The following is a 25541-nucleotide window of genomic DNA, read 5'->3' as shown; positions in this document are numbered from 1 at the left end:
TTGTCTGGACCTGGGCCTTAGACCTACACAGGCCAGATGCCTGCATAGCTTGTCTGAACAGACTAAGAACTCTCAAGTTTCAACCTACTCTCACAGAGCGAAGAACTGTTTGAAGATATTAAGTAATATATTTGTGATAGTTTACCGCACAGACTAAAACATAGTCACTACAGGGGGCTGGAGAGATGGCTCAGCGGTTAAGAGCACTGACTCTTCTTCCAGAGGTCCTGAGTTCAATTCCCAGCAACCACATGGTGGCTCACAACCATCACATAATGAGATCTGGTGCCCTCTTCTGGGATGCAGGTACACATGCAGGCAGAATACTGTATATGTAATAAATAAATAATCTTTAAACAAAACAAAACACAGTCACTACAATAAAAGTAAACTGCACTTGGAGGCTAGAATCATGTTGACCAGTGAACCATTGCTTGCACGTCACGACTGAATAGTGTTGGAACCACTTTTCTGAAACCTCCTGGGATCCATCAGAGAATCTGTGCATTAGAAAGATGATCTGACCTTGAGTCACACCTTTTATTGATTGATTGATTGATAATGGTCACCTATAGCCCCATCCTGAGTACAAAGGAATTTTCTGCTATGAGGAACATTACACATCTACTCCAGGTGATAATATTCAATTTTTATTGTCTCTTATTTGAAAGGAAAGTCAGCATGTTTGGGTTATAACCGAGACAGCTGGACTACACTGTTTAAATCATTTTTTAAGTTATGGAGCAGTTTAGGTACCAAAGTATACTTTATGAAACATCATGGGCACCCCTGAAGGGACTGCTCAGCTCCTAAGAATAAAATACTAAACGTTACAGTCAGTGCAGAGCCAAACACCTGCCATACTCTCTACTTGAGAGACTGAGGCACAAAGAACGCTTGAGCCCAAGAGCTCAAGTATACGCGCTTGGAGTCAAGACCAAGCTCGTCAACACAGCAAAAACCCATCTCTAAAAAACAAACACAAGCTGGGCTTGGCGGCGCACGCCTTTATCCCTAGCACTCAGGAGGCAGAGGCAAGTGGATCTCTATGAGTTTCAGGCCAGCTTGGACTGTGTAGCAAGTTCTAAGCTGGTCAAGGCTACACATAGTAAGACCCTGTCTCAAAGTGGGGGAAAAAGATCCAAACAGCCAATGAAACAGACACTTGCTTTACTTCAATCTGTTTCTGGTCATTTCTGCCCCATCTAAAATTTAATTGCCTTCCCAGTTTTTCTACACAACACCCCTGCATTTTTTCAGTGTACATGCATCTCTTTCTAATATATCGATACCAAACATGAACAATGTCGTTAGTTTGTAATCTGTTTTGCTCATTTAACATGACATTTTCAGATTTATCTATGTTTTACGTAGTTAACTTCATTGTTGCTCCTAGGACTTCAAAGCATTTCTTCAGGTCTGTCCCGAATATGTAGTGGTCCAGAGTAGCCAAGGGGCTAGAGTTTTGGCAATATTGGTTCTGTGGATGAAGCTTGGGTGCGGTACAGGGAAGTCCATCTAGGAGGAACAAATATTACAAAATGTGGCAGGATAGGAAAGGAAGGATCTTGATTTTGGGGCGGAGGGTGTTTTGAGAAGGGTTTCACCGTGAAACAGTCGAACTCACAGAGATCCACCTGGGTGCTGGGATTAAAGGCGTGCGCCACCACCGCCTGGCTCAGTTTCAGAATTCTAACTAGAGTTGATTCTCCTGGCTGTGAAGTCTAGAAGTTATTTATTTATTTACTTATAGGATAGTTTGATTTACAAATTTTAAGTATTCAGACACAGAATATATAGCCCATCTCTGTGTGAATTCATACTTGCCCTCCTCTCTTCACTATCTGGGATTCTCTCAATTCTGGTTTACAGTTGCAAGCCAAATAGGAATGCAGACGCTAAGGAGACGCCACGCCAGAGGCTTCACATTACCAGGGACTCTTCCGAGCCACGCCTTCCAGCCGCGCCCCGCCCTGCCCACTACCGAGGTCCCGCCCACAAACTTTGTTCCCCTCCCACTTTGCTCGCGGCCCCACGGCATCCTGGGATATGTAGTCTTCCACGCGCTGCGGCCTCCTACAAGCGTCAGGCCCCGCCTTTCGCCCTCGGGACGCGGTGACGTTGCATCGCTCCAGTTCCTCGCCTCCCCAATCTTTCGCTCTGCTGAGCCTCAGTCTCAGACTTCAAAACTCCTTTTACGACACTGAGTCTCAGAGACAGTCTCGGCGCCTAGTCCACTTTTCGGCAAAGTGACGTGGACGTCAACAGCAATGGCGGAAGGAGAAGAGCTTCTGCCACTGTCAACGACGGGCGGGGACAGCTGGTGAGTGCGAGCCCAGGTTTAATTCCCAGTGGCCCCCTCTCTTCCTGTCCTCCATCCTACCTGTCCCGGAGATGCCGGCTGACCCGGCGTGGAGCCAGGCACCTGTCCTCCTCCGGGTCCCCTGCCCCGCCCCCTCTGTCTCCGGGTCCCCTCTGCCCCTGGGCTCCCGCGGCTGGGACGGAATCCCGGGGACTCCGAGGTCGCCCTGGATCTGCGCCCAAGTCAGGTCCTCCCTCTTGGTCCAGCAGAGAGGGTGGCTTCAACACTGAATTCGCCTAGTCCCTAGCCAGGGAGTTGGAGTGGGAGCGCTGAGGAGGAAGTTGCTTGATGAAGAGCTCAGAGCATTTGAAACAAGATCTTTGGAAATAACGACCTTTGACAGTGCAGAGGTGGGGAGACACACCCAGCAGGATTCCTCCCACATAGTTCAGATTATTATTATTATTAATCTTGTTCGTCTCGCAACAGTTTCCAACATTTGTGTTTCTCACGTGTTATTTTTTTCTTCCCACCACTTTCCTCACAACTTGATTTCATAGCTTTGGATGGCGTATTAGACTTTGTTATTGTTTCTCCCAAGCTTTGGCCAGTCTGCCTCTCCGGGACTGTGGGAAGATTTTGCTTTTAAAGGGAACCATGTAGCCCAGGGTTGGCCTCTTACTTTCTGTGTGGCTGAGGATGACTGAACTTGTGATTCTCTTGCTTTCTCCTGCTGGGTTATAGCAGCTTGTATCTTACCCGATGTATGTAGTGCTGGGGTTGAGCCCAGGGTTTCAGGTGTGCTAGGACAAGCATTCTACCAACTGTGATACAAACTCAACCCTTACAGTACCTTTCTGTGGGTATTTTTTCCCCACCCAGTGTCATTAATTTTTGGCAAACGCTTCTACTTTTGAAGTAGTTTGATCAGTTGATCTAAGTATATTGACTACATGTAATACTCATGGATTTTTTTTTCATTCACACTGTTTTTTGTATTGATCACTGGCTCTGTTTGCTTAAACACAATGCAAGGGGTTGGTAGACATAAATGGAACTAGTTGAAAGGGCTAGAGACTACAGTGCTTGAGATGTTCACCTCAGTTAGCAGACATCAGCATGTTCGTGCATGTGTTCTTGAGAGTGTAGGAGGAAAATATGCATCTTGTTTCTTTCGAGTAGCTTATAATGGACTTGGAGGACTGTGCTAGGTGCACAAAATGACAAGGTAAAGTTAATTTCGTTCTTTGAGGTTATGAATGTAAGTGTTTTGGGAGTTCAGAAGAGGATATGTTACATACATTACAAAAGCTTCATGGAGGCACTGATGTGTGAGTTAGATCCTGAAGAATTAGTAAGATTTGCCTTAACACTATTCAAAATAATAAGTATAGTGAGCTACTGAAGTTAATTTTTTTCCCTTTGCCTCTTTGATAACTAAAAAAAGAGGTACAACTTTTCAGTATTTTAAAATATATATTCAATATGTTTTTGAACATGCACTCATTATTTATAAACATAAGTTTTTCACTTATGTATTTTTTGAGGCTGGGTCTCACTGTGTAGCCCTAGCTGGCCTGTGATGGTCTATGTAGCCTTGGCTGGACTCATAGAGATCCACTAGCCTCTGCCTCCTGCGTGCTAGGATCAAAGGTGTGCGCCACCTCACGCAACTTCAGTTTTTAATTTTTACCCATATGAAAAAACTCATGTACACTTTACATTTATACCGAATTTCAGTTGTTCTAGCCACATTTCAAATATTAAATTCCATACACAGCTAGTGGCTAAATACTAGATAGTGCCGTGCCATTAAGAGAGTAGAGAAATGGCAGGGACATAGGCAAGAAAACTAACGGTTTGTCGGAGGGTAATAACTACAACTGCTTGACTTAAGAGAAAGATAGGTCTATCCAATCAGCTAACACACACACACCCTTCCCTGCCGGCTGGAGAGTGGTGCTGGGGAGTGAGCCGAGGGCCTTGCACATTATAAACAAGTGCGCCACCTACATTGAGCTGGGTGCCAGCTTAGTGAAAGACCTTAACACATTATGGAAACCTTTTAAAAACCAGTGATGCAGCACTTTCTAGAAAGTGACCTAGCTGGTTATAGAATGAAGTTACAGTTTGGGAAGATTGAGTTGTATTGTAAACTGCCTTTAGTCAGCTGATTGAGCACTGTAGGGCACAGTGTTTTCTGAGTTAAACCACTGTAAGGAAGTTTTTCGGTTGGGATTCTTATGTGTGTGTGGTTATGGGCGCGTGTACTCTAGTGGATGGTTGCCAGTGGTCGCGCTTATTCTCTTAAAGATCCCTTTACAGTCTGTGCCTTAGTTAGGGTTACCTTTGCTGTGATGAAACACCAAGACCAAAGCAACTTGGGGAGGAAAGGGTTTATCTGACCTTACACTTCCACATCACAGTCATTGAAGGAAGTCAGGGCAGTGACTCACACAGGGCAGGAACCTGGAGGTAGGAGCTGATGCAGACGCCCTATGCTCTGGAGGGGGGGGGGCTGCTTAATTATAGAATCCAGGACCACCAGCCCAGGGATGGCAACACCCACAATGGGCTTGGCCTTCCTGCATCAATCACTAATTAAGAAAATGCCCTACAGGCTTGCTTATAGCCTGCATTATGGGGGCGTTTTCTCAGTTGAGGCTCTCTGCTCTCAGATGATTTAGCTTGTGTCATGTTGACATAGAACTGTCCAGCACAATCCATATTTTTGGTGTGGGTTCCCACTTCTCCTTGTTTTATTTCCATGGATGTTTGTTGTGATGTAGTCTCCCTCCATCTCTTCTACCCTTTCTTCTCTCCAGTCCCACTCTTCCCCACCAGCTCCCACAGAGTAAGACTTTGGCATAGGGAGCCATAGATTAGTAAACCCACTCTTCCTTGCGTGCTTGGTAAATGGGATTGTTACAGAATGGTTTTGAGTTCAGCTGTCATGTTTGAATTTTAACTGCATCACGTGTAAGGCTTTCCAAAGTTTATCGTGCATATTGCCACCAAACTCATCTTTATGACTACGGTCAAACTAGACTGGCTACAATGGCTTACTCCTAATCCCAGCATTATTCCCTCAGGCCAGGGCAGGGGATTGGTGCAAATTCAAGGCTAACCTGAGCTACACAGTACATTTTAGTACTCTGGGCTGCAGAGTAAGACCCTGTATCAGAAACCACAGAGCGCGAACTAGCCAGAGTGAGAGGAAGAAAGGGGTGAAAGGGAAGAAACGGGGAGGACAGGAAGGAGGAGGAAGGGGGAAGAAGGAGAAGGAAGAGAGGAAAGAAAAACCTCAGGCTCTGTCCTCAAGGAATTTATGATCTAGATCGGAAGGCACATTTAAGAACATCAACTCCAGTGGGCCTGGCTGGGCACGTCTTTAATCCCAGCCCTTGGGAGGCAGAGGCAGGTGGATCTCTGTGAGTTCAAGGCCAGCCTGGTCTACAGAGCAAGTTCCAGGACAGCCAGGGCTACACAGAGAAACCCTGTCCCGATAAACCAAAAAAAAAAAAAAGTCTCTTTTTACCGTGTGTGTTCTGGTTATTGGACACAGGTAATCAGACTTGGCAGAAAGCACATTAACTGCTGAGCCGTCTCACTTACTGCTTCATAGATAGTGAACCTCTCAAGGGAAATGACCGATAGCAGGTAGCTCAGGAAATGTTGGATGAATGCAGATGTTTGTGTAACCATGATCAGTGCACACCAAGCTATCGTTTCATGTACATTTCCCAATGTTTATGTTCCCTTGAGCTAATTGCTGGCTGGTATACGGCTCATTCCTTTTGGAAAGCAAGGTGATCTGTTTAAGCTTCCTACCCCTCTAGAACTGCAACGATGGAAGCTCAGAATGTGGTGAAATCCCTCCCAAGATTTCTATAACTTAAGATGATTTAATTTTATCACATAAATTGATTTAAAGTTAATTACGAAACTAGTCTAGAATTTGAATAGAGAAAATCAAAATTAAATTATTCTTCTCTTTTTGGTTTTTTGAGATAAGGTTTTTCTGTGTAACAAACAGTGTTGGCTGTCCTAGAACTTGCTTTGTAAACCAGATTAGCTTCAAACTCAGAGATCCATCTTCCTCTGCTTCCTGAGTGCTGGGATTAAAGGTGTGCGCCACCGCCCGGTTTGTATGCTTTTTATTTTCTGAGTAATTCTTTCTTGAATACTCCTCAGAGGTCCAAATCTGTAAGCAGATCTTTTTTCTTGTAATTATATGATTGTTGGCATTCTGAACTTAATGGAAAAATCTTACTCAATAAACATGTTAATTCTTGAGTTTAATGTGTTACTGAGTTCTTCAAGTGTTAAACTTTTGAGTTGTAAAAGAATCAGTTCTATAAAGAAACTGTCTAATGTAATGTAGTCTGTAGTGGACAGCCAGTTTCTGAAGAGGACAGCTTAGGACAGAGCTGTTGCACTATGCTTAGCAGAGCATTTCTGCTACACAATGGAAATGCGGCCTCTGTTTGGTGTCAGCTAACGACAGTACCCGCCCTTACATATCAGAAAGCAAACTCGTTTCGTGAAGGATTCATGGCTTGACAAATATCCACCCAGTACTGTTTATATTCAAGCGGCTGGCTAAAGTTTTAGGGGGGAGGAATGGAGGGAGTATTAAAGCCGGAGCTGTTCATTGTAGTGCTGTGTTCTGGTTGCTTTAATTCATCATTTTGTCAGAAGGAATGATCCAGATAGTGCCACAGTGTGAGGCCAATTGTTCAGGTGTGAGCCTGTGAGAAAGTATTCAGATTCAAACCATACCAGGTGATAGTTAAGAAATTTAGCAAGGAAAGTAAGCAATGTTTTCAGGCATTTGTATGGAGCCTTCCCTGCTGCATGCCCATGTGCATGCACAGGTGATGGGCATCTCACAGCAGCACTTTGAGACAGGAAGCTTAGATTACTGTTACTGCCTTCTTGGAGGTCATATGGCAAATCCTGTTAATGAAAGATGTGTACTTAATTAACATCTCCTTCTGTAAGCCCTGGGTTCTTTCTAATACTGACTGCATTTGTGTTATATATTTCACATAATTTTAAAGAGATTCCTAAAGAAAGCCCTCATAAAAATATGGTTCAATTATTAAATTGGCTGTGTTTTGTAAAGTACAGTATTCAGAGATGCACATTATTGAGCATATATGTGTCCACTTTGTAGACCCTGTATAGATGTAAGGATACATCTGTGAGCTGCGTACATCACTACCTCTCTTATATCCATGGAAAGAAATAGTTCATGATTGACATGATTAGACAATGAGGAGAACCTTATGCATATTTATGTGTAATCTTTTATTTCATAATATTATATTCTCATATTCCTGCCCCAAATCATAGGGTTTTTGTTTGCATTTTTTAAAAATATTTATTATTTATTATGTATACAATATTCTTTCTGTGTGTATGCTTGCAGGTCAGAAAAGGGCACCAGACTTCAGATGGTTGTGAGCCACCATGTGGTTGCTGGGAATTGAACTCAGGACCTTTGGAAGAGCAGGCAATGCTCTTAACCGCTGAGCCATCTCTCCAGCCCTTGTCTGCGTTTTTAATCTGAAAGTATGGTTACCTACATCATCTAAATAATCATCATATAATGTATAGTATACTGTATGTTAATATAATAAGTAATCTATCGTATATTAAAAGATTAGTTTATTATTGTGGTAATATTTAGGATATGTACGCAATTTTACTGTTTGATAACCTTAACAACTCAGCAATTTTTCCATTGCTTTAATTCACTGATGGGGAAATAAGTAACTTACTTGCTTTAAATGCAAAGGAAGCTGTGTATTATTTCTGCTGTAAAGAGTTTCTCTCTCTCTCTCTCTCTCTCTCTCTCTCTCTCTCTCTGTGTGTGTGTGTGTGTGTGTGTGTGTGTGTGTAGGACAGAGCACAGCTTTGTGCATTTGGCTCTCTCCTTCCACCTTCTTGTGGGTGCTGCGGTTGAACTCCGGTCAGCAGGCACTGGCAACCATCCTACCTGCTGAGTCATCTCACTGACCCTTTCCTTTGTTTCGAAGGATGGAAGTTTTAGAAATGCTCCTTAGAAAAATGTACCCTCATGAATGTGTAGGCGAATACCACAAAGCCTTTTTGGTTTGTGACAGGGTCTGGGCTGACCTAGAACCCAGTGTGTAGACCAGGCTACAAACTGGCATTGAGTTTGTGGCAGTCCTCCTGCCTCGGTACTAGGATAATGTGGGAACTATCATATCGAGCGAATACCAGAACTTCTTGAGGTTTGTTTTGTAAATTCCATCAAGATTTAACAACCAACATGAAGATATGTGAAAGCCTCTTTTATCAAGTAAATCTTAATCAGTCCTTGGAATCCAGTTTTAAAAAGTAAATCTGGCATATACGTTCGCCGAAGTAGGATTTTTTTTTTTTTCAACCAGCAATGTACTTTTGGGAAACATTGCCCAGATGTTGCAAAATGATCACTTTTCCTCCTTTGGTGTGTTTTTTTAAAGTCAGTGTTTTCAAGAAAGTTAATACTATTGTTGTCGTTTGTTTGTTTGTTTTTAGTCAGTGTACTTTGGGTAAAGTTATAATGGAGCCTGGTGTGGTGGTGTAAGTTTTTAATCCCAGCACTCAGGAGGCAGAAGCAGAAGATCTTTGTAATTTGAGGCCAGACTGGTCTACAAAATGAGTTCTAGGATAGCCAGGGATGTTGCACAGAGAAACCCTTTCCTGAAAAACCAAAAAGAAAAAGAAGAAATATGTAACAGCTGTAGATAATGTCTCTGACAGACTTTGCCATTTTCATCCCATTCTTTATTTTAAGCAAATACTTTTTAAATTCCCAAGTAAATTGCTTTGACGGCAGACATATTTCTCTGTGGAAAGTGGGCTGGTGAGATGCTCAGCAGGTAAAGATGCTGCCAAGCCTGACTACCTGAGTTTGGTCACTAGGACCTTTGTGGTGGAGGGAGAAAACTACCCTGAAAGTTGTCCTGTTGCCTCTGCACATGTTCACATACAATGTGCTGGGGCATGTGCAGATGCTCACATACAATGTGCTGTGGCATGTGCAGATGCTCACATACAATGTGCTGTGGCATGTGCACGTGCTTACATACAATGTACTGGGGCATGTGCAGATGCTCACATACAGTGTGCTGGGGCATGTGCACGAGCTCACATACAATGTGCTGGGGCATGTGCAGATGCTCACATACAATGTGCTGTGGCATGTGCAGATGCTCACATACAATGTGCTGTGGCATGTGCAGATGCTCACATACAATGTGCTGGGGCATGTGCAGATGCTCACATACAATGTGCTGGGGCATGTGCAGATGCTCACATACAATATGCTGGGGCATGTGCAGATGCTCACATACAATGTGCTGGGGCATGTGCAGATGCTCACATACAATGTGCTGGGGCATGTGCACGAGCTCACATACAATGTTCTGGGGCATGTGCAGCTGCTCACATACAATGCTCTGAGGCATGTGCACGAGCTCACATACAATGTTCTGGGGCATGTGCAGATGCTCACATACAATGTGCTGGGGCATGTGCACGAGCTCACATACAAGTAAATAGTAACTAAATGCAGAGGTGAGTAGGAAGGTGCTGAGGACTTTTGTCTTGAGGAAGCATGGGGTGGAGAGGAAGTTAGCAGTTGGAGGTTACTGTTCCCGTGGAGAAGCTCTCCAGCAGTTTTGTCTGGAAAGCCTTGCAGTGAACACAGCTCAGCTTCACACATGCAACTATTGGAAGTTTCTCCCCCGGTCGTAGCTCCTTGAGTTATTCCTTTGGAGACCAAGGGCTGCCGTGGGTACCATTTGCTACAGCTTGATCTTCATAACATATGGATAAGAAAGGAAATCTTTAAAAAAGAGTTATCATCATTTATTCCATTTATAGTTAATTTTAACATTTACAGGACTGAATTTCTGTGATCTCTATATCCTTTTGCTGTTGCATAGTGAAGAAATCTTGTAGCTGCCATATTCGTGCGGGCTGTCTGATCAAAAGAAGTATATTTAACATCTTCTTTACTTGATACAGGGTCTGGTTAACATGCCAATTCTGGAAAGGATTGTATTGTTTGATAAGAGAATCTCCTAGACTTAATCATAGTTTCATGAAGCTTTAAGCTAAAAATGTGGTATCTTCCCCTATGGCTTATAAATATACAATCCAGTAAAAATACTTAAGATAATCATACTTTATTCTGAAAACAACTCATGTTAACAGAGGCTGTTCATTCGTTCATTCCCAACTGCCCAGACCCAAAATAATTATACAGAAACTGTATTATTTAAAACACTGCTTTGCCAATAGTTTAAGCATATTGCTAGCTAGCTCTTATATCTTAAATTAACCCATTTTCATTATTTATATTTTACATGAGGCTTGTGGTTTATCAGTAAAGTTCCCAGGCGTCTGTCTCCTTTGGCAGCAGCTACATAACGGCTATATAGCATCTCCCTGACTCTGCCTACCCTCTCTCTACATCTCTGTTTGGATTTCCCACCTGGCTTTACCTTGTTAAGCCACTTGCCAAAAGCAGCTTTATTTTATTAACCAATAAAAGGAACACATATGCAGAAGGCCTTCCTAAACCAAACCCAGATGACAAGATTTTATAAATAAGTTAAGCTCTCAAAATATTGTGAGTTCTCAAGGCTTTCTGAATGTTCCATCCTATGTGTTTGTTGAAATACCTAGAAAGTGTTGGTGGCTTTAGATTGCATTTAAAAGTAGTGAGTTATCATGAAGGGATGTTGTATTTTGTTGAAAGCTTTTTCATCAGAGATACAAGAAATATACCTAAACATAATAAAGGCAATATACAGCAAGCCAACAGCCAACATCAAACTAAATGGAGAGAAACTCATAGTGATCCCACTGAAATCAGGAACAAGACAAGGTTGCTCACTCTCTCCATATCTATTCAATAATTCAATATAGTTCTTGAGGTCCTAGCTAGAGCAATAAGACAACAAAAGGAGAACAAGGGGATACATATCAGAAAAGAAGAAGCCAAAGTCTCACTATTTGCTGATCCCCAAAATTGTACCAGGGAATTTCTACAACTCATAAACACTTTCAGTAGTGTAACAGAATACAAGATTAACTTAAAAAAAAGATCAGCAGCCCTTCTTTACACAGATGATGGGCTGAGAAAGAAATCAGAGAAACATCACCCTTCACAAAACACAAATAGCATAAAATATCTTGGAGTAACTCTAACCAAACAAGTGGAAGACTTGTATGACAAGAACTTTAAATCTTTGAAGAAAGAAATTGAAGAAGACACCAGAAAGTGGAAAGATCTCCCATGCTCTTAGGTAGGTAGAATTAACATAATAAAAATGGCAATCTTACCAAAATCTGTCTACAGATTCAATGTAATGCTCATCAAAATCCCAGCAAAATTCTTCAGAGACCTCGAAAGAACAGTACTCAACTTCAAGCAAAAAGCCTAGGATTGCCAAAACAATTCTGTACAATAAAGAAACTTCTGGAGACATCACAATCTCTGACTTCAAATTCTACTACAGAGCTACAGTACTAAAAACAATCCGGTATTGTCATAAAAACAAACAGGGGGACCAATGGAACCTCATTGAAGACCTGGATATTAATCCACACACCCTCAAACACCTGATTTTTGACAAAGAAGCAAAAACTATCAAATGGAAAAAAAAGCCTATTTAACAAATGGTGCTGGCACAACTGGGTGTCAACATGTAGAAGAATGAAATAGATCCATATCTATCACCATGCACAAAACTCAAGTCCAAAGTGATCAAAGACCTCAACATAAAGTCAGCCACGCTGAACCTCATAGAAAGAAAGTGGGAAGTATATTTGAACACATTGGCACAGGAGACCACTTCCTAATATAACCCCAGAAGCACAGACACTGAGAGAAACAATTAATAAATGGGACCTCCTGAAAGTGAAAAGTTTATGTAAAGCAACAAGTCAACAAGATAAAATGGCAGCCTACAGAATAAGAAAAGATCTTCACCAATCCCACATCAGACAGAGGTCTGATCTCCAAAATATACAAAGAACTCAAGCAATTCATCATCAAAAGAACAAATAATCCATTTAAAAATGGAGTACAGACCTAAACAGAGAACTCTCAACAGAGGAATTTAAAAATGACTGAAAGACACTTAAGGAAATGCTCAACATCCTTAGTCATCAGAGAAATGCAAATCAAAACAACTCTGAGATTCCATCTTACACCTGTAAGAATGGCCAAGATCAAAAACACTGATGACAACTTATGTTGGAAAGGTTGTGGGGAAAGGGGAACACTTCTGCATTGCTGGTGGGAATGCAAACTGGTACAGCCCCTTTGGATATCAGTATGGCAATTTCTCAGAATATTAGGAAACAACCTTCCTCAAGACCCAGCAATACCACTTTTGGATATATACCCAAAGGTGTTCAATTGTATCACAAGGACATGTGCTCAGCTATGTTTATAGCAGCTTTGTTTGTCATAGCCAGAACCTGGAAACAACCTAAATGCCTCTTGACTGAAGAATGGATAAGGAAAATGTGGAACATTTACACAATGAAGTACTACACAGCAGAAACGTCTTGAAATTTGTAGGCAAATGAATGGAGCTGGAAAACATCATATTGAGTGAGGTAACCCAGACCCAGAAAGACAAATGTCATGTACTCACTCATAAGTTGTTTTTAGACATAAAGCAAAGAAAAACAGCCTAGAAATCACTATCCCTGAGAACCTAGACAACAATGAGAACACTAAGAGAGACATATGTGTGATGGAGGAAGGTCATCTATGTGTTACTTTCATTGGTTAATAAAGAAACTGCCTTGGCCTTTGATAGGACAGATAATTAGATAGGCAGAGTAGACAACAATTCTGGGAGGAAAAAAGCTGAGTCAAGCAGTCGCCATAGCTCTCCTCTCCAAGATGGATGCAGGTTAAAATTTTCCTGGTAAGCTATCACCTCGTGGTGCTACACAGATTATTAGAAATGGATTAATCAAGATGTGAGAATTAGCCAGTAAGAGGCTAGAGCTAATGGGCCAAGCAGTGATTAAAAGAATACAGTTTCTGTGTAATTATTTTGGGTAAAACTAGCCGGGTGGCTGGGAGCTGGGAGACCCGCTGCTCCTTTTACATATGTGGATCTAATCTACATGGGAAGTAGAAAAAGACAAGATCACCTAAGTGATCATGGGAGAAGGTTGAAGGGGAGGGGATAGGAAGGAAGGGGAGCAGAAAAAGGATTTATAGCTCAATAAAATCAATAAAAAAACCCTTGAATCCAAAAAAAGTAGCAAGTACACAAAGCTCGCTGTAGTCACTGAACTCTATCCATAGCTGTTGTTCAAATGATTCTCTAGCAAAGCTTCCTATTTGCGTTTCTACCAACTGCCATGCGGAGTATTCAGGGTTAGTGATTTGTAACCAGTATGCTATCAATCATAGCAAATGAAGCCACACAACAACTTGAAGTTGTTTCCTGCCTGTCCTGCTGCATGCCAGTGCTTACAGCTGGATGGTTAGTTATTTTTAGAAGTATAAACAATTGGTCAGGCTTAAAGCTAGCAGTGATGTATACCTGATAAACATATGAAGTAATCACGGCTTAACATACACACAGTGCCTTACATCTAAACAAATAGGGGTGAATTGCAAGCCAGTAAGAGCTGTTTCCATCTCTTTAGTAGATTTGCTTCTTAAATTCTTCCAGGGCTCTTTAATAATAAATCATACATTTAGCTACTTGATTTAAGTTTATTTGGTAATCATAATATCTAATTTGAAACCACTCAAATGTCCATTATCATATGGGCCAACAAGATACGATATATTCATGCAATGGAAGACTATTTGGCAGTAAAAACGTGTGCTGGTATGTAGACTTCAGCATGAGTAGAGCTTGAAATATCACGCTAAAGGAAGAAACCAGGCATTAAATCGTGTGCCATGATCAAATTTATGTGAAATACTCCAAGTAGGTAAATATGTAGAGGCAGAGAATAAGTGAATGGTTGCCACAGGCTGGGAATAGGGTGGGGAAGGGTTGGTGGGAAGGAGTGAGGAGTGACTTCTAGTGAATGTGATGTTTCTTTTTTTTTTGTTGGTAATATTTATTTATTTATTTATTTATTTATTTATTTATTTAAGATTTCTGCCTCCTCTCCACCACCGCCTCCCATTTCCCTCCCCCTCCCCTGTGATGTTTCTTTACATACTGAAATGTACGTGAAAAACTTGGTAAAGTCAGTCTTGTTTTCCTTCTGTTTAAACAATGTATATAATTAAACTATTTTCATAAATTTTGAAATTGTGAGTAAAAGTTTTTTTCAGTCATGGTTGGGGGAAAAACAATTTAGAAAAAAGTCTAATACCTAGTCGGCTTTCCCCCGGTTGGAGATTGTCGATAACTTTTCTTTTTTTGTTAAACGTTGTTTATTTTTAAAAATGTTTTAAATTGAAATAGAATGATATCACTTCTCCACATTCCTCTCTCCAGGTTCTTGCAGCCACCCTCAAGCTCCTCCCATGTCCCCTGAGTTGATAGCCTCTTTTACTTTGATTATTATTGTTAAGTGTGAGTGTGAATGTGTGTGTATGTGTGTTTGCGTTCGTGCACACAAATATATGCGAATACATCCTGTTGCGTGTTTCTGTTGGAGGCGTGTGTGTGATTTCAAGGCTGACCATTCTGCATAGGACAGCCAATAAGGGACTCGTCCCTGGGAGAGGTTAGTTACCATTCGCCCAGCAGCCAGTAGTTCTTTAGTAGCAGGAAATTTCCCTTTTCCATGTTACATGTCCAGTGATACTGCGGTTTGTTCTTGTTTATGCAGCCATTTCTAGGAGAGGCTGTTTCACAGAATACTTCCTGGCTCTTGTAGTCTTCCACTCTCTTCCATGATGAGGGGTGACTGCTACATGTTTCTGTGAGTAGAAGATAACGTGTAGCATGCAGTAAGGAATTATGCTGGCCTAGCAAAGTGGTGGTAGTAGATTCTTTTCTAAGATCCATGACCTCACTAGTCCCAGGAAGTTGGCTGGGTTCTAGTTCCATGCATAATTTCCTGCCTGCTGAGTGGACTTTAAGTTCAATTAGACAGTCATTGGCATATGAGTGGCATTTATTGCGCCTTTATGGACAGCTTGTCGTTCTGGTCGTTGTCACGCTTCATAGGTATTGCGCCTGAGGAGGACTGTGTAGTTGCTTTCCTCTGTTGGAAGCTTCCATAGTATTCTCTGGAACCATGGAAGTTAGATGACAGGAAAGAGGCCTTTAGGTCAGATTGAGCTCAAATCATTCACGTCCCTTGTCTAAAGTGTGTAATGTCTTCAGCAATAGGGGCTCACCTTCAACTCTGCAGAGGCAACCAAGGCTAAACTGATAATCTTTATTGTTTTGGAAGTCATGTTTTTCATATGATTTATTGAGTGGCTTATTTAAAAACAATTATATTTTTTTCCAGTTGGATGTACTGATCCTAGAAGCATTGAGAATGCATTTTAAGTTTGGAAGTGGATGTAGTTTATGCTTTTGCTCCTGTGCCGTTGTGTAGGTTTTTGTTCCTGTCTGATGCAAGAGGATCCAGCTCAGTTAATAGCTGGTGTATGAGCTAGTGTCTGCCTGGCAATGCTTCTAAAGCAGCTTGTCTTACAGTGCTTTGAGGATTTGGCCACAAAACATTCAATGAGAGGAAATTTTATTACATTTAATTTTGGAGGTAGTTATTACTTTTCTTTCTGGGTTATTTTCTTTCTTTTCTTTTCTTTTCTTTCTTTCTTTTTTTTTTTTTTTTTTTTTTTTTTTTGCAGGGTCTCACTTTGGCCTTGAACTTCCACAATCCTCTTCACAATCCTCTTTCCTTTTAGCCTCATGATTCCTGAGATCACAGGTTTGAAACCCTTTGATGGACTTTTATTTATATTTTGAAAGCATGTTATTGGTAGCTCATTGAAGCACCCTTTGTGTTCTAACATATGTTACAGTTTCAGAGTTACAGAGCCAGGAGGGAGGTGGTTCACTCATTATTTCCAGCCATAAGGCTTGGTATTTGCTGTGTCTTGAACTTGCATAAAGCCTGTACTTTACTATTTTGGGACCTTGTCTGCCTTTCTGGTATATTTGTATCAAGCTTTAGCTTTTAAGGTGAGTTTGTAGTTTCATCTAGCCAAAGAAGACTGAAAAAACTACAGCCTGCCTGCCCAAACTTTGCCAGACCCAGTTAGACTTGTAGGCATTGCGTGTTCAAAGGCTGAGTCTTGAGTCTCTTTGGGGGCCGAGCACTATGTGAAGTCCCCTCTCGGCTCCTCCTTTCTTACGGTCTTAGCTGCAGTCTTTGCAAGGCATTACTACAGGGACACATGTTGGTGGGGTTTCGGGTCTGAAAGCTGAACCTCTGGCTTCCTCGAAAGACACTGTTGTTTTTAATTATTTAGGTTTGCGGCAGGTGTCTTTACTACTTTCAGTATAGTATTGTCTGGTCTCCATGGCACTTGCTTACAGTTGAGCTGCCACCATAGAAGGTGGTCCCCTGGGCACAGCATCACAGAGTCCAGCAGCAGCCACATTAAGAGGTGTGCTTGGACACTGCTATGACTCTGAAAGTCCTTGGAGGATAGGTGTTTTGACCAGACACTGGCTCTGTTGTCTGAAATAGTGAGGCATGTAGCAGAGCTATGTCAAAAAGAAAATAAGGTTTGGCACTAAGAAATTGGAAAAATTCTGGTTCATTTGTGTTATAGAATTCCATCTCGATAAAAGGATATTTTCCTCATTTCATTTGCACGTTTGACAGCAAATGGTATTTACTCACCATGCACACATTGTCTTCTTAATTTCACAGTTAGAAACCACATTTCGAATTCCGATCGCCTGTCTCATACAGCCTGGTTAGCATGGGCTAGCTGTTCGCCAGTGTCCAGCGTGGGTTCGGACTCTTTGTGGAGACTCTACACTTGACCAGTGCTTGTCTGTTGGTTGTGCCTGAGTGATTCCATTTCCATCTAATTCCTTTGTTAAGGGAACAGCCTACTGAGTGTGTGCACTTAAATAGTGTCTGAGAACCGTGCCAGCATGGGGGGGTTGAGTTACTCAGAGTCACTGATTTTTCTTTAAAACTGCAGAAGCGAGACAGCATCCTGATTTCCTGATCTAGCAACCCTACCTTTCTTTTTAAGTTGCTTAAAATCCTAGAAATTGTGCTTAAAATCCTAGAAATTGTGACTGAATCATGATCATGATTTTTACAGATTTTAATATATTTTAATCTATTAATATATTTTAATCTATGCTAAAATAGTAAGTGACTGAAACCTCAGCCTCTGAAATTCCTAGGGAATGGATTTAAATGGAATTTCTAGCTACAAAACAGCTCGTACCTTGTGGAAGTTTTTAACTGATCATCTTAATCATGCACAGTGGAAAGAAAATGAACTTTATTCTTTTTTCCTCGGACGTGGTAGATTGAGCACAACTGCCCCCTGCTTTGCATGATGGTATTTTGTTATTGTTTTTAATATTGTGCTGCTGACATTTGTGTAACACTTCTTGTAAGTCAGGCTCTGCTCTGGGAATACTTGTAGAATTATGTCCTAAGTAGTCGTGACTGCAGTGCGTGGGATTTCCTGGTGGGATTTCAGGCTTTCTCATTTTGCCACTGTTATACATAATGTTATGGGTGTGAATTTGGCATCCAGACTGCTAAAATTTGTCTCCTGACTTTGTTATCAGTCATTGCCATGAGATGATAACACATTAAACACAAGAATACTTATTTCCGATATCATAGGGTGGTTCCTTCAGTTGTCTCATAAATGTTCGTAACCCACGTTTGCCTCTTTTCGCATTGTAACTGCACCGTGGTGAGGGTTAGAGAGAACATGTGTAGATTGGGATGGCTGTGTGCTCTGTAATCCCAGCCCTTGGAAGATGGAGGGAGGAGGAAGAGAAATTTAAGTTTCAGGCCAGCCTGGGGTAAATGAGATTCTTTCTAAACAATTAACGAACATATGTAGAACGTTAGAACAGCTCCTTGCACATGGGGAGTGCTGCATCAGGCCATCCCCACTGCTGCGACTACATCGCTGTGATTTGTCTTCATGAGTGGACAGTGCTGTCAGCATGCTTGTGCCATCTACTTAACAGTTGCGATCAGTAATTCCTGGGAAGGCAGAACTCTATCCCTAAAGCAGAACGTATGCGCCTTGTGTTGCGTTCTGACTGCAGAAAACCTTTTCTTCTGAGATGTAGCCTTTTGCAGGTCATCCGTATGAGTGCATCTTGTACAAGATGATTCAAGAGTAGTTTTAATGACCAGAACTCTTCCTTTCCTTTCCTTTCCTTTCCTTTCCTTTCCTTTCCTTTCCTTTCCTTTCCTTTCCTTTCCTTTCCTTCCTTTCCTTTTCTTTTTTCCTTTCCTTTTCCTCCCTCCCTCCTTTCCCTCCCTCCCACCTCTCTTCTTTCTTTTCTTTTTTTTTTTTTTTTTTAGGGAAAAAGATCTTGAAGAAGCCCTGGAAGCAGGAGGTTGTGATCTTGAAACTTTGAGAAATATAATTCAAGGGAGGCCACTGCCTGCTGAACTGAGGGCCCAGGTTTGGAAGGTAACTTGAAACTGATGGGTAAAATACAGTCACTTAGTAAACTTTTACTAATTGTAAACAGTCTGAAGAGACTGTTGAGGAGTATGCTGCATCTAGAAATCGACCTGAGTAACTGACTAAAAGTATGCTTCTGAGCCAGGTGTAGTCACATACGCCTTTAACCCTGCCTGTGCTGGGAGGTAGAGACAGGCAGATCTCTGTGAGCCTGAGGCTTGCCTGGTCTATGTGGTGATTTCTAGACCAGCCAGGAAGATGAAATGAGACCATGTCTCAAAATAAATGTTTTTGTAGTGTTTCCTATACTTAATAATAATGTTTGCAGTGGTGATAGTTTTGTAGCCCTAGAAATGGCTGTAATCCTTATGTAGATTGTTAGCGAATAGTAACTAAGTGCAGAAACAAGCATCAAGCAGTGGGAGGTTTAAAAAAGAAAGAAAGAATTGAATAAAGATGTTACATACTTTTTGAAACGTTGTAAGCATAAAGGATGAAATAGAAATCATTTACTGCCAACAGGTAGACCACACAATATCTAGGTGTGTGTCCTTTCCTTTTTCCTCATGTGCATATACATTTAACAGCATTGGAATTATAGCTGTTCATAACATTATAAATGCCTTATTGTAGGAATTTAAACACAGAATAGTGTTTATGCACGGTGAGTGCTGTATCAGGCATCAGCCATTCCTACTGCCGTGGATAAGTTACTGTGATTTGCTTTTACGATTTCCCAGTGTGATCAACCTGCTTCTCCATCCTTTATTTAGCAGTTCCTCTAATCTGATAATGTTCGTGAAGGCAGAACTCTGTCTTCTAAAGCAGAATGTCCAGATGCTGTGTGTGCCTCGCCACTGAAAAGAACGGAGACTTGTCAAGGACCTATCATGTATCTATAACTCAGCTTTAACTTTTGCCAGCATCCGACCAGCCTTGTTTGACTAGTGTTCTCATCATATCCTCCCTGTCCCTTCATCCTGGATTTTGTAAAACAAACTAAAATACTTCAAAATGAAATTCCTGAAAAATAGTTTTAGAGTAACTCTAAGACCAGCAGACCCAGATGAACAGTTCTTACTTTTTATCAGTGCATATTAACTGTACACTGATGGTGTCAGGGTTAATGGTTTTACATGTATGTACATAGTCACCTCCACTACCCACTTGTCCCTTCCTGTCTCGATGGTCCTGCTCCTCTTTGCAGTATGTCCTCTCTATTTTTTGTCTTTTTTCCCCTTTTGAGGGGAGGTGATCCAGGTATCCTTATTATAGGAGCATGGGCAGTCTTAACCAGTGGCTGCGCCCACTGAAGAAAATGTCTTTCCCTCTCTACCAATCATTAGCTGTCTTAAAAAAAAAAAAAAGCAATTCTTTAGTATCAAAATAATTTTTAAGTTGTCTTATAAAAGTATTTTTATAAGGGATTTGCTCAAATTCAAATCCTGGAAATACTGCTGATTGCATTTGATTGTCTCTTGAGTCTGTTAATTAAGACAATGATAATTTTGGTTGGGCATGTGGCTCAGTGGTAAGGTGCTTGCTTGCCCACCCCATGCTGGGCTTCTGGATTCACTTCCCAGCACTGCCACTAAAAAAAAAATTAAAATGTGTGGTGGCCAGCCTGGTCTGCAGAGTGAATTCCAGGATAGCCAGGGCTATCCTGTCTCAAGTAAATAAATAAATAAATAAAATAGTTTTTACATGTACTTGAAAAACTTACAAAATATCATCTCAATTCATTAAGAATTCTTTTTTATAATTTTAATTGTACATGGCATAGGTATTTTTTTAATTAACAATATTATATTCTTAGTTTTTACATTTCAAAAAACATTGGCTTTAAATAAAGCTGGGTAATATTGTGTAATCCATTCTATCCACTGAACCAACATGAAGTGGGAAAGTAAGAGAGGAGCTTTTCTGTCACGTGGTAGTGGTGGCACTGGGTGGTGTGCAGACACGTTAAGCTTGTAATCTTGTTATTCCTAAATTCATGCTTTCCTTAGTATAGCATGTTTTATAGGAAGGGGCAATAACAACGATGCTAGTTGTTTTTGATGTCTTTCTTCCAGATTGCTCTAAATGTTGCAGGAAAAGGCGATAGTTTGGCATCGTGGGATGGTGTTTTAGACTTGCCCGAGCAGAACACTATTCATAAAGACTGCCTAGAGTTTATTGGTAAGTTTGATAACTGTGAAGAAAGTTATCTTGTTATAATTTGGGATATGTTGAATTTATAAAAGTCTTATAAATAGTTTGGCCCTTTTAGGAAAATCTTGAGACATATAATTTTGGGAAAGAGCCCAGTTTTACTGATCATTTTCTATTAATGATTTTTTTTTTACACATTTACAGTTTTGTCATGTTCTTCATCTTGTTTCTCATATAATTTGTAGGCCCACGTGATTACATGTAGTTTTCAGATAAAGAGACCGTTCTGAAAGTTTATCTTTGAGTTACAGATCATGATCTACTATTTTAAAATTGTTATAAATCATGGGTGAATAGGTTTCCAACCTCTCTACAAAATCTGTGTTAATTCATGATACTTATTAAGCCTATGTAGTTTATACTGTCTTTTCTAATTATTTATAGTATGTTGGAATCTTTTTTTTCTGTTACATTTTAGTTAAAGCATTGGTTAAATAGGCTTCAGTGTACTAACTACTCAGAAACTGTATCTGAGATGTAGCTCAGCAGTAGATTGCTTGCCTGACATAAAGGAGAGCCTTGGTTCTGTTACCAGCACTACAGGCAGGCAGGCAGGCAGGCAGGCAGGCTGTTGCTAGTGTGAACAAAACAAAGGGAATATGGACAAGAGATCTGAAGACTTCACATGATGTATATAATATATATTTCTGAGATTACCTTGATTTTAATAATAATGGTTATAGTTTTGTTCATATTTAATTTACATTTTATATCTGTTTATTCTGTATGAAAATGCCAGTATGAGAGGTCATAGGTAATTTTGCTTGTGCATGTTCAGTTAGCTTTATTACAAAATAAAAACCAAGATTTAAAACCAGGGAAGGGAAGGAATAAAGTACTGAAGTTTATGCTAGAGAATGAACTCTCCCGCTAGTTGCCAAAGCTTCACATTGTAGAGCAATTGATAGTCTTGTTAGAAAATGTTCTTTGACTTTCCAGCAGCATGGGTTATCCTCTCGTTGCCTATTATCCTGCTTCAAATTGGCTGTCTATGGTTAACATGAATGTGGTCAATATTACTAAGTACTGTTTGCTAGTAACTGTCTCCTGTCTTCTCTCTGAGGGCTAGGTAAGAAAAATAAAACACTGTATGTGAACTGAGAGTTGTGCTGTAGTAGCTTTAAGTTAGATAGAAGATTAGACAGAATATGTTCAACATAACACAGTACCACAAGTACCATGTACAATGAACGTATATAATGACAACTTTAAAAATTGATACTTGAATATTATAAAGAATTTTGACTATGTTTTTCTTAGGTTTTGCAGATGCCAGTGTCTATTAAATACAAGAATTACTAGATATAGCTCATTGATAAAGCATTTACCTAGCTTATGCAAAGCCATGATTCTATTTCATTACTAGAAAAAGAAAAAGGAAATTATGAGAAAAATACAGTCACAGTTTTACTGCTTTTATCAGAGTTTAATAGACTCGCACAGTGGTATTTGTGAACAGGTAGGGGCCTGGTCACTGAGCCTCTGTAGTTCCCTGATAACTTTAGGTTGATGCTTTATTTCTAGAGCAGCTCTCAGTGCCAGAGGAGAAGGCAGCAGAATTGCTTCTGGATATTGAATCTGTAATTACTTTTTACTGTAAATCACGCAATGTTAAATACAGCAGCTCTCTGAGCTGGACTCATCTCCTGAAGCCACTGGTGTGTCTCCAGTTGCCTCGCAGCGACCTGTACAACTGCTTCTATGCCATCATGAATAAGTACATTCCCAGGTAAGCTATGGTTTGGTTGTAGTTACAAAAGTCCATTTTACTTTCAAATAAAGTTTGTTATATTTCTTTTGATGGTAAAGGAAAAGGGCCAGGCAATTTTTGAGGTTGCTAGAGGTATAATTGCTGTTTGACTTATTTGAAAAAATTATTGTGTGTACGGGTGTTTTGCCTGCATGTATGTCTGTATACCACATGAGTGCCTGGTGCCTGAGAAGGCCAGAATGGGGTGTCCCATTTCTGAAACTGAATTTACAGATGGTTGTGAGCCTCCATGTGGGTGCTGGGAATCGAACCTCCATCCTCTGGAAGAATTGCCAATGCAGTTAAGTGCTGAGCCGTTTCTCCAGCCCCCATTATAAAGAGTTTTATGGGATTCTTTTTATTAGGAAGTTGCACTACTAGAGTTTGTACTTGAAGCTTAACTTCACCTAAAAGTAAAAATAACGGGATTTTGTAAGTACTACTTTATGTGAGGAACTAGGATTACAGTTAGGAGCATAGTTCTGCATGTGCAGGTGTTTGGCCTTTCTGCCTTACGGGAACACAGTCCTTCAAGCAAGCTGAAATGTGCAGAGTCTTGGGAAGGTGAAATATAGACTACTATAGGAATATTCTGTGGGTGACATAATTTACCGTCAGTATCAAGGACGGCTTCCCCAGCCAAATGGTGCGTTAGCCAAGACGAGACAGATATGGAGCTGCTTGGGGAAGGGGACATGGTGGTGAGGAGGGTGGGGAGGTCCTCAGAAGGCTGAATATTGTTGTAGTTCTGAGTGCTATGGTTCAGGTAGTCATATTTTCAGGGCCCAAAGAAATTTTAAATATAATCTCTTCCAGTGTCTTGGCTGTTCAGCTGTGGATACTCATGGTGGAGACACATGCTCACACTGAGCTGCACTCCAGTCCCTTGTTGAGGGTTTTGATTTTGGTTTCACTGCTGGCTAATGATAATAAGTATCTTTTTATATGTTTATTGATAATTTATCTTCTTGAGAGAAATGTTTAGTCAAAAAACAAATCTATAGACAAAAAATAAATCTAAAGCAGAACAAAAAGTTGATTCAGCCAGAAGTCCCAGGAGTTTAAGCACACTAGAGCTGTTTGCACCTGTTTTTAAATTCCCCGGAGATTGTAGTCAGGCAGAGTGGTGAGCCTCTGTGCTTCTTTGAACCTATACTTCTCTATATAAAGAAACTGGTTCCAAAGACACTGAAGGCGAAGACCAAGGTCATGGCAGAGACGGAATTGGGATCCCTGGTTAGGGACAGGCCTGCCACACTGTCCCTGTTGGCTGCCTCTGATCTGTCACTTCTCATTTCATCTACAGCAAGGGACAAGATGTCCCAGCACTGTCTCTAAATCTCAGGGCAGTGACAGGCGTAGAGGAGGGGCTGTGTTGAGCTGTGTCACACCTCATCTTGTCACATCCTTCCTGTTCCTTTTTGTTTGGTTTTGGTTGTTGTTGTCATTATTTTTGAGACGGGGTTTCTCTGTCTAACAGCCCTGGCTATTCTGGAACTCTCTTTGTAACCTAGACTGACCTTGAACTCTCAGAGATCTGCCTACCTCTGCTCCCAAGTACTGGGATTAAAGGTGTGCACCACCACCGCCCCCCCCCCCCCCCAGCGGATAAATCCAATGTTAATGTATCATCTTACTACTGATTGGGAGGTAAGATGGGTAGAGCTGTATCAAGCACACACCCTTGTGGTTGGGAGGAACATTGCAGTGTGCAGCCCTTACATGAATTTTCTTTCAGTGGCTTCTTCCCAGCGATGCTCACTATTTTAAAAAATGGGACTTTATACCTCAGCCACTGCCCATGTTCCCTGTGTTCTTCCTGTCTCTCTGTTCCACCTTAGCATTTGATTGCTCTGCGTTTACCTAATTGAGAAAGTATTCAGACTTAGGATTATTCTCCCCTGGATAAATAAAGTTCTCTCTGGGCCTTCTGTGTACTGCCATTTCTAATATCAAACGGGGTAGACTGAAGGGTGGGCATGGGGCTGGAGAGATGGCTCAGTGAAGAGCACTGGCAGTTCATGTTCCCAGCACCCACATGGCAGCTTACAGCTGTCTTTAACTCTAGCTCCAGGAGATCTGACACCTTCTGCCCTCATCAGGCACTGTGTGAACATAGTACACAGACATACATTCAGGCAAAATGCTCAAACACATAAAAATAAATTTTCTAAATTAAAATAAAGCAAGCAGGCTGTGCTTGGTGACTTATCTGCAATCCCAGTGCTCGGGCCGAGTGACAGGAGGATTGCTGTGATTTCAAGGTGAGCTTGGACTGCATGGTCAATTCTAAGGCAGTCTGGACTATAGAGTGAGACACTGTCTCAACAGACAAAGGAAGTAACAAGACAGTGAGAGTTGAAAGTCGTAACAAACTATTGCATCGATGTAAAATATTATATTTACATACATAATTTTATTTACTCTCTTTGAATAGTATTTTTATTTTTGTAGTGCTGAGAGTTGAACCTATGTCCTTACACATGTCCAGTATATGTTCTACACTGAACTGAACTCTCATCTCTAAATAATGTTTAAAAATATTCTTTAATGGTGCTTATTACTACTACATTTATTTCATTATTGTGTATGTATGTGTGCACATGTGCATGCCACAGTGTGTGTGGGATTCAGAGGACAGTCTGTAGGAGTGGTTCCTGGAA

At 40.9% G+C, this 25541-nt stretch overlaps 1 protein-coding gene across 2 annotated transcripts in view; it reads left to right on the top strand.

Annotated features, from left to right (window-relative positions):
- The first annotated feature begins 2128 nt into the window (after positions 1-2128).
- Positions 2129-25541, top strand: part of Tbc1d23 (TBC1 domain family member 23) — a 59561-nt gene continuing 36148 nt past the window's right edge. For both annotated transcript variants that reach the window (XM_041673361.1, XM_041673360.1), the window contains exons 1-4: positions 2129-2323; positions 18809-18920; positions 20990-21095; positions 22653-22857. In XM_041673361.1, the coding sequence (XP_041529295.1) occupies positions 2271-2323; positions 18809-18920; positions 20990-21095; positions 22653-22857 (476 nt within the window). In that variant the 5' untranslated portion in view covers positions 2129-2270. The remainder of the gene's footprint in view (positions 2324-18808; positions 18921-20989; positions 21096-22652; positions 22858-25541) is intronic.

The sequence above is a fragment of the Microtus oregoni genome, unplaced genomic scaffold (assembly GCF_018167655.1).
Source record: "Microtus oregoni isolate MIOR12 unplaced genomic scaffold, Mior012 000023F_ref0000262, whole genome shotgun sequence".
In the NCBI taxonomy this organism is placed as follows: domain Eukaryota; kingdom Metazoa; phylum Chordata; class Mammalia; order Rodentia; family Cricetidae; genus Microtus; species Microtus oregoni.
The sequence above is the reverse complement of the archived record's forward strand: the minus strand, read 5'-3'. Positions and strand labels throughout refer to the sequence as shown.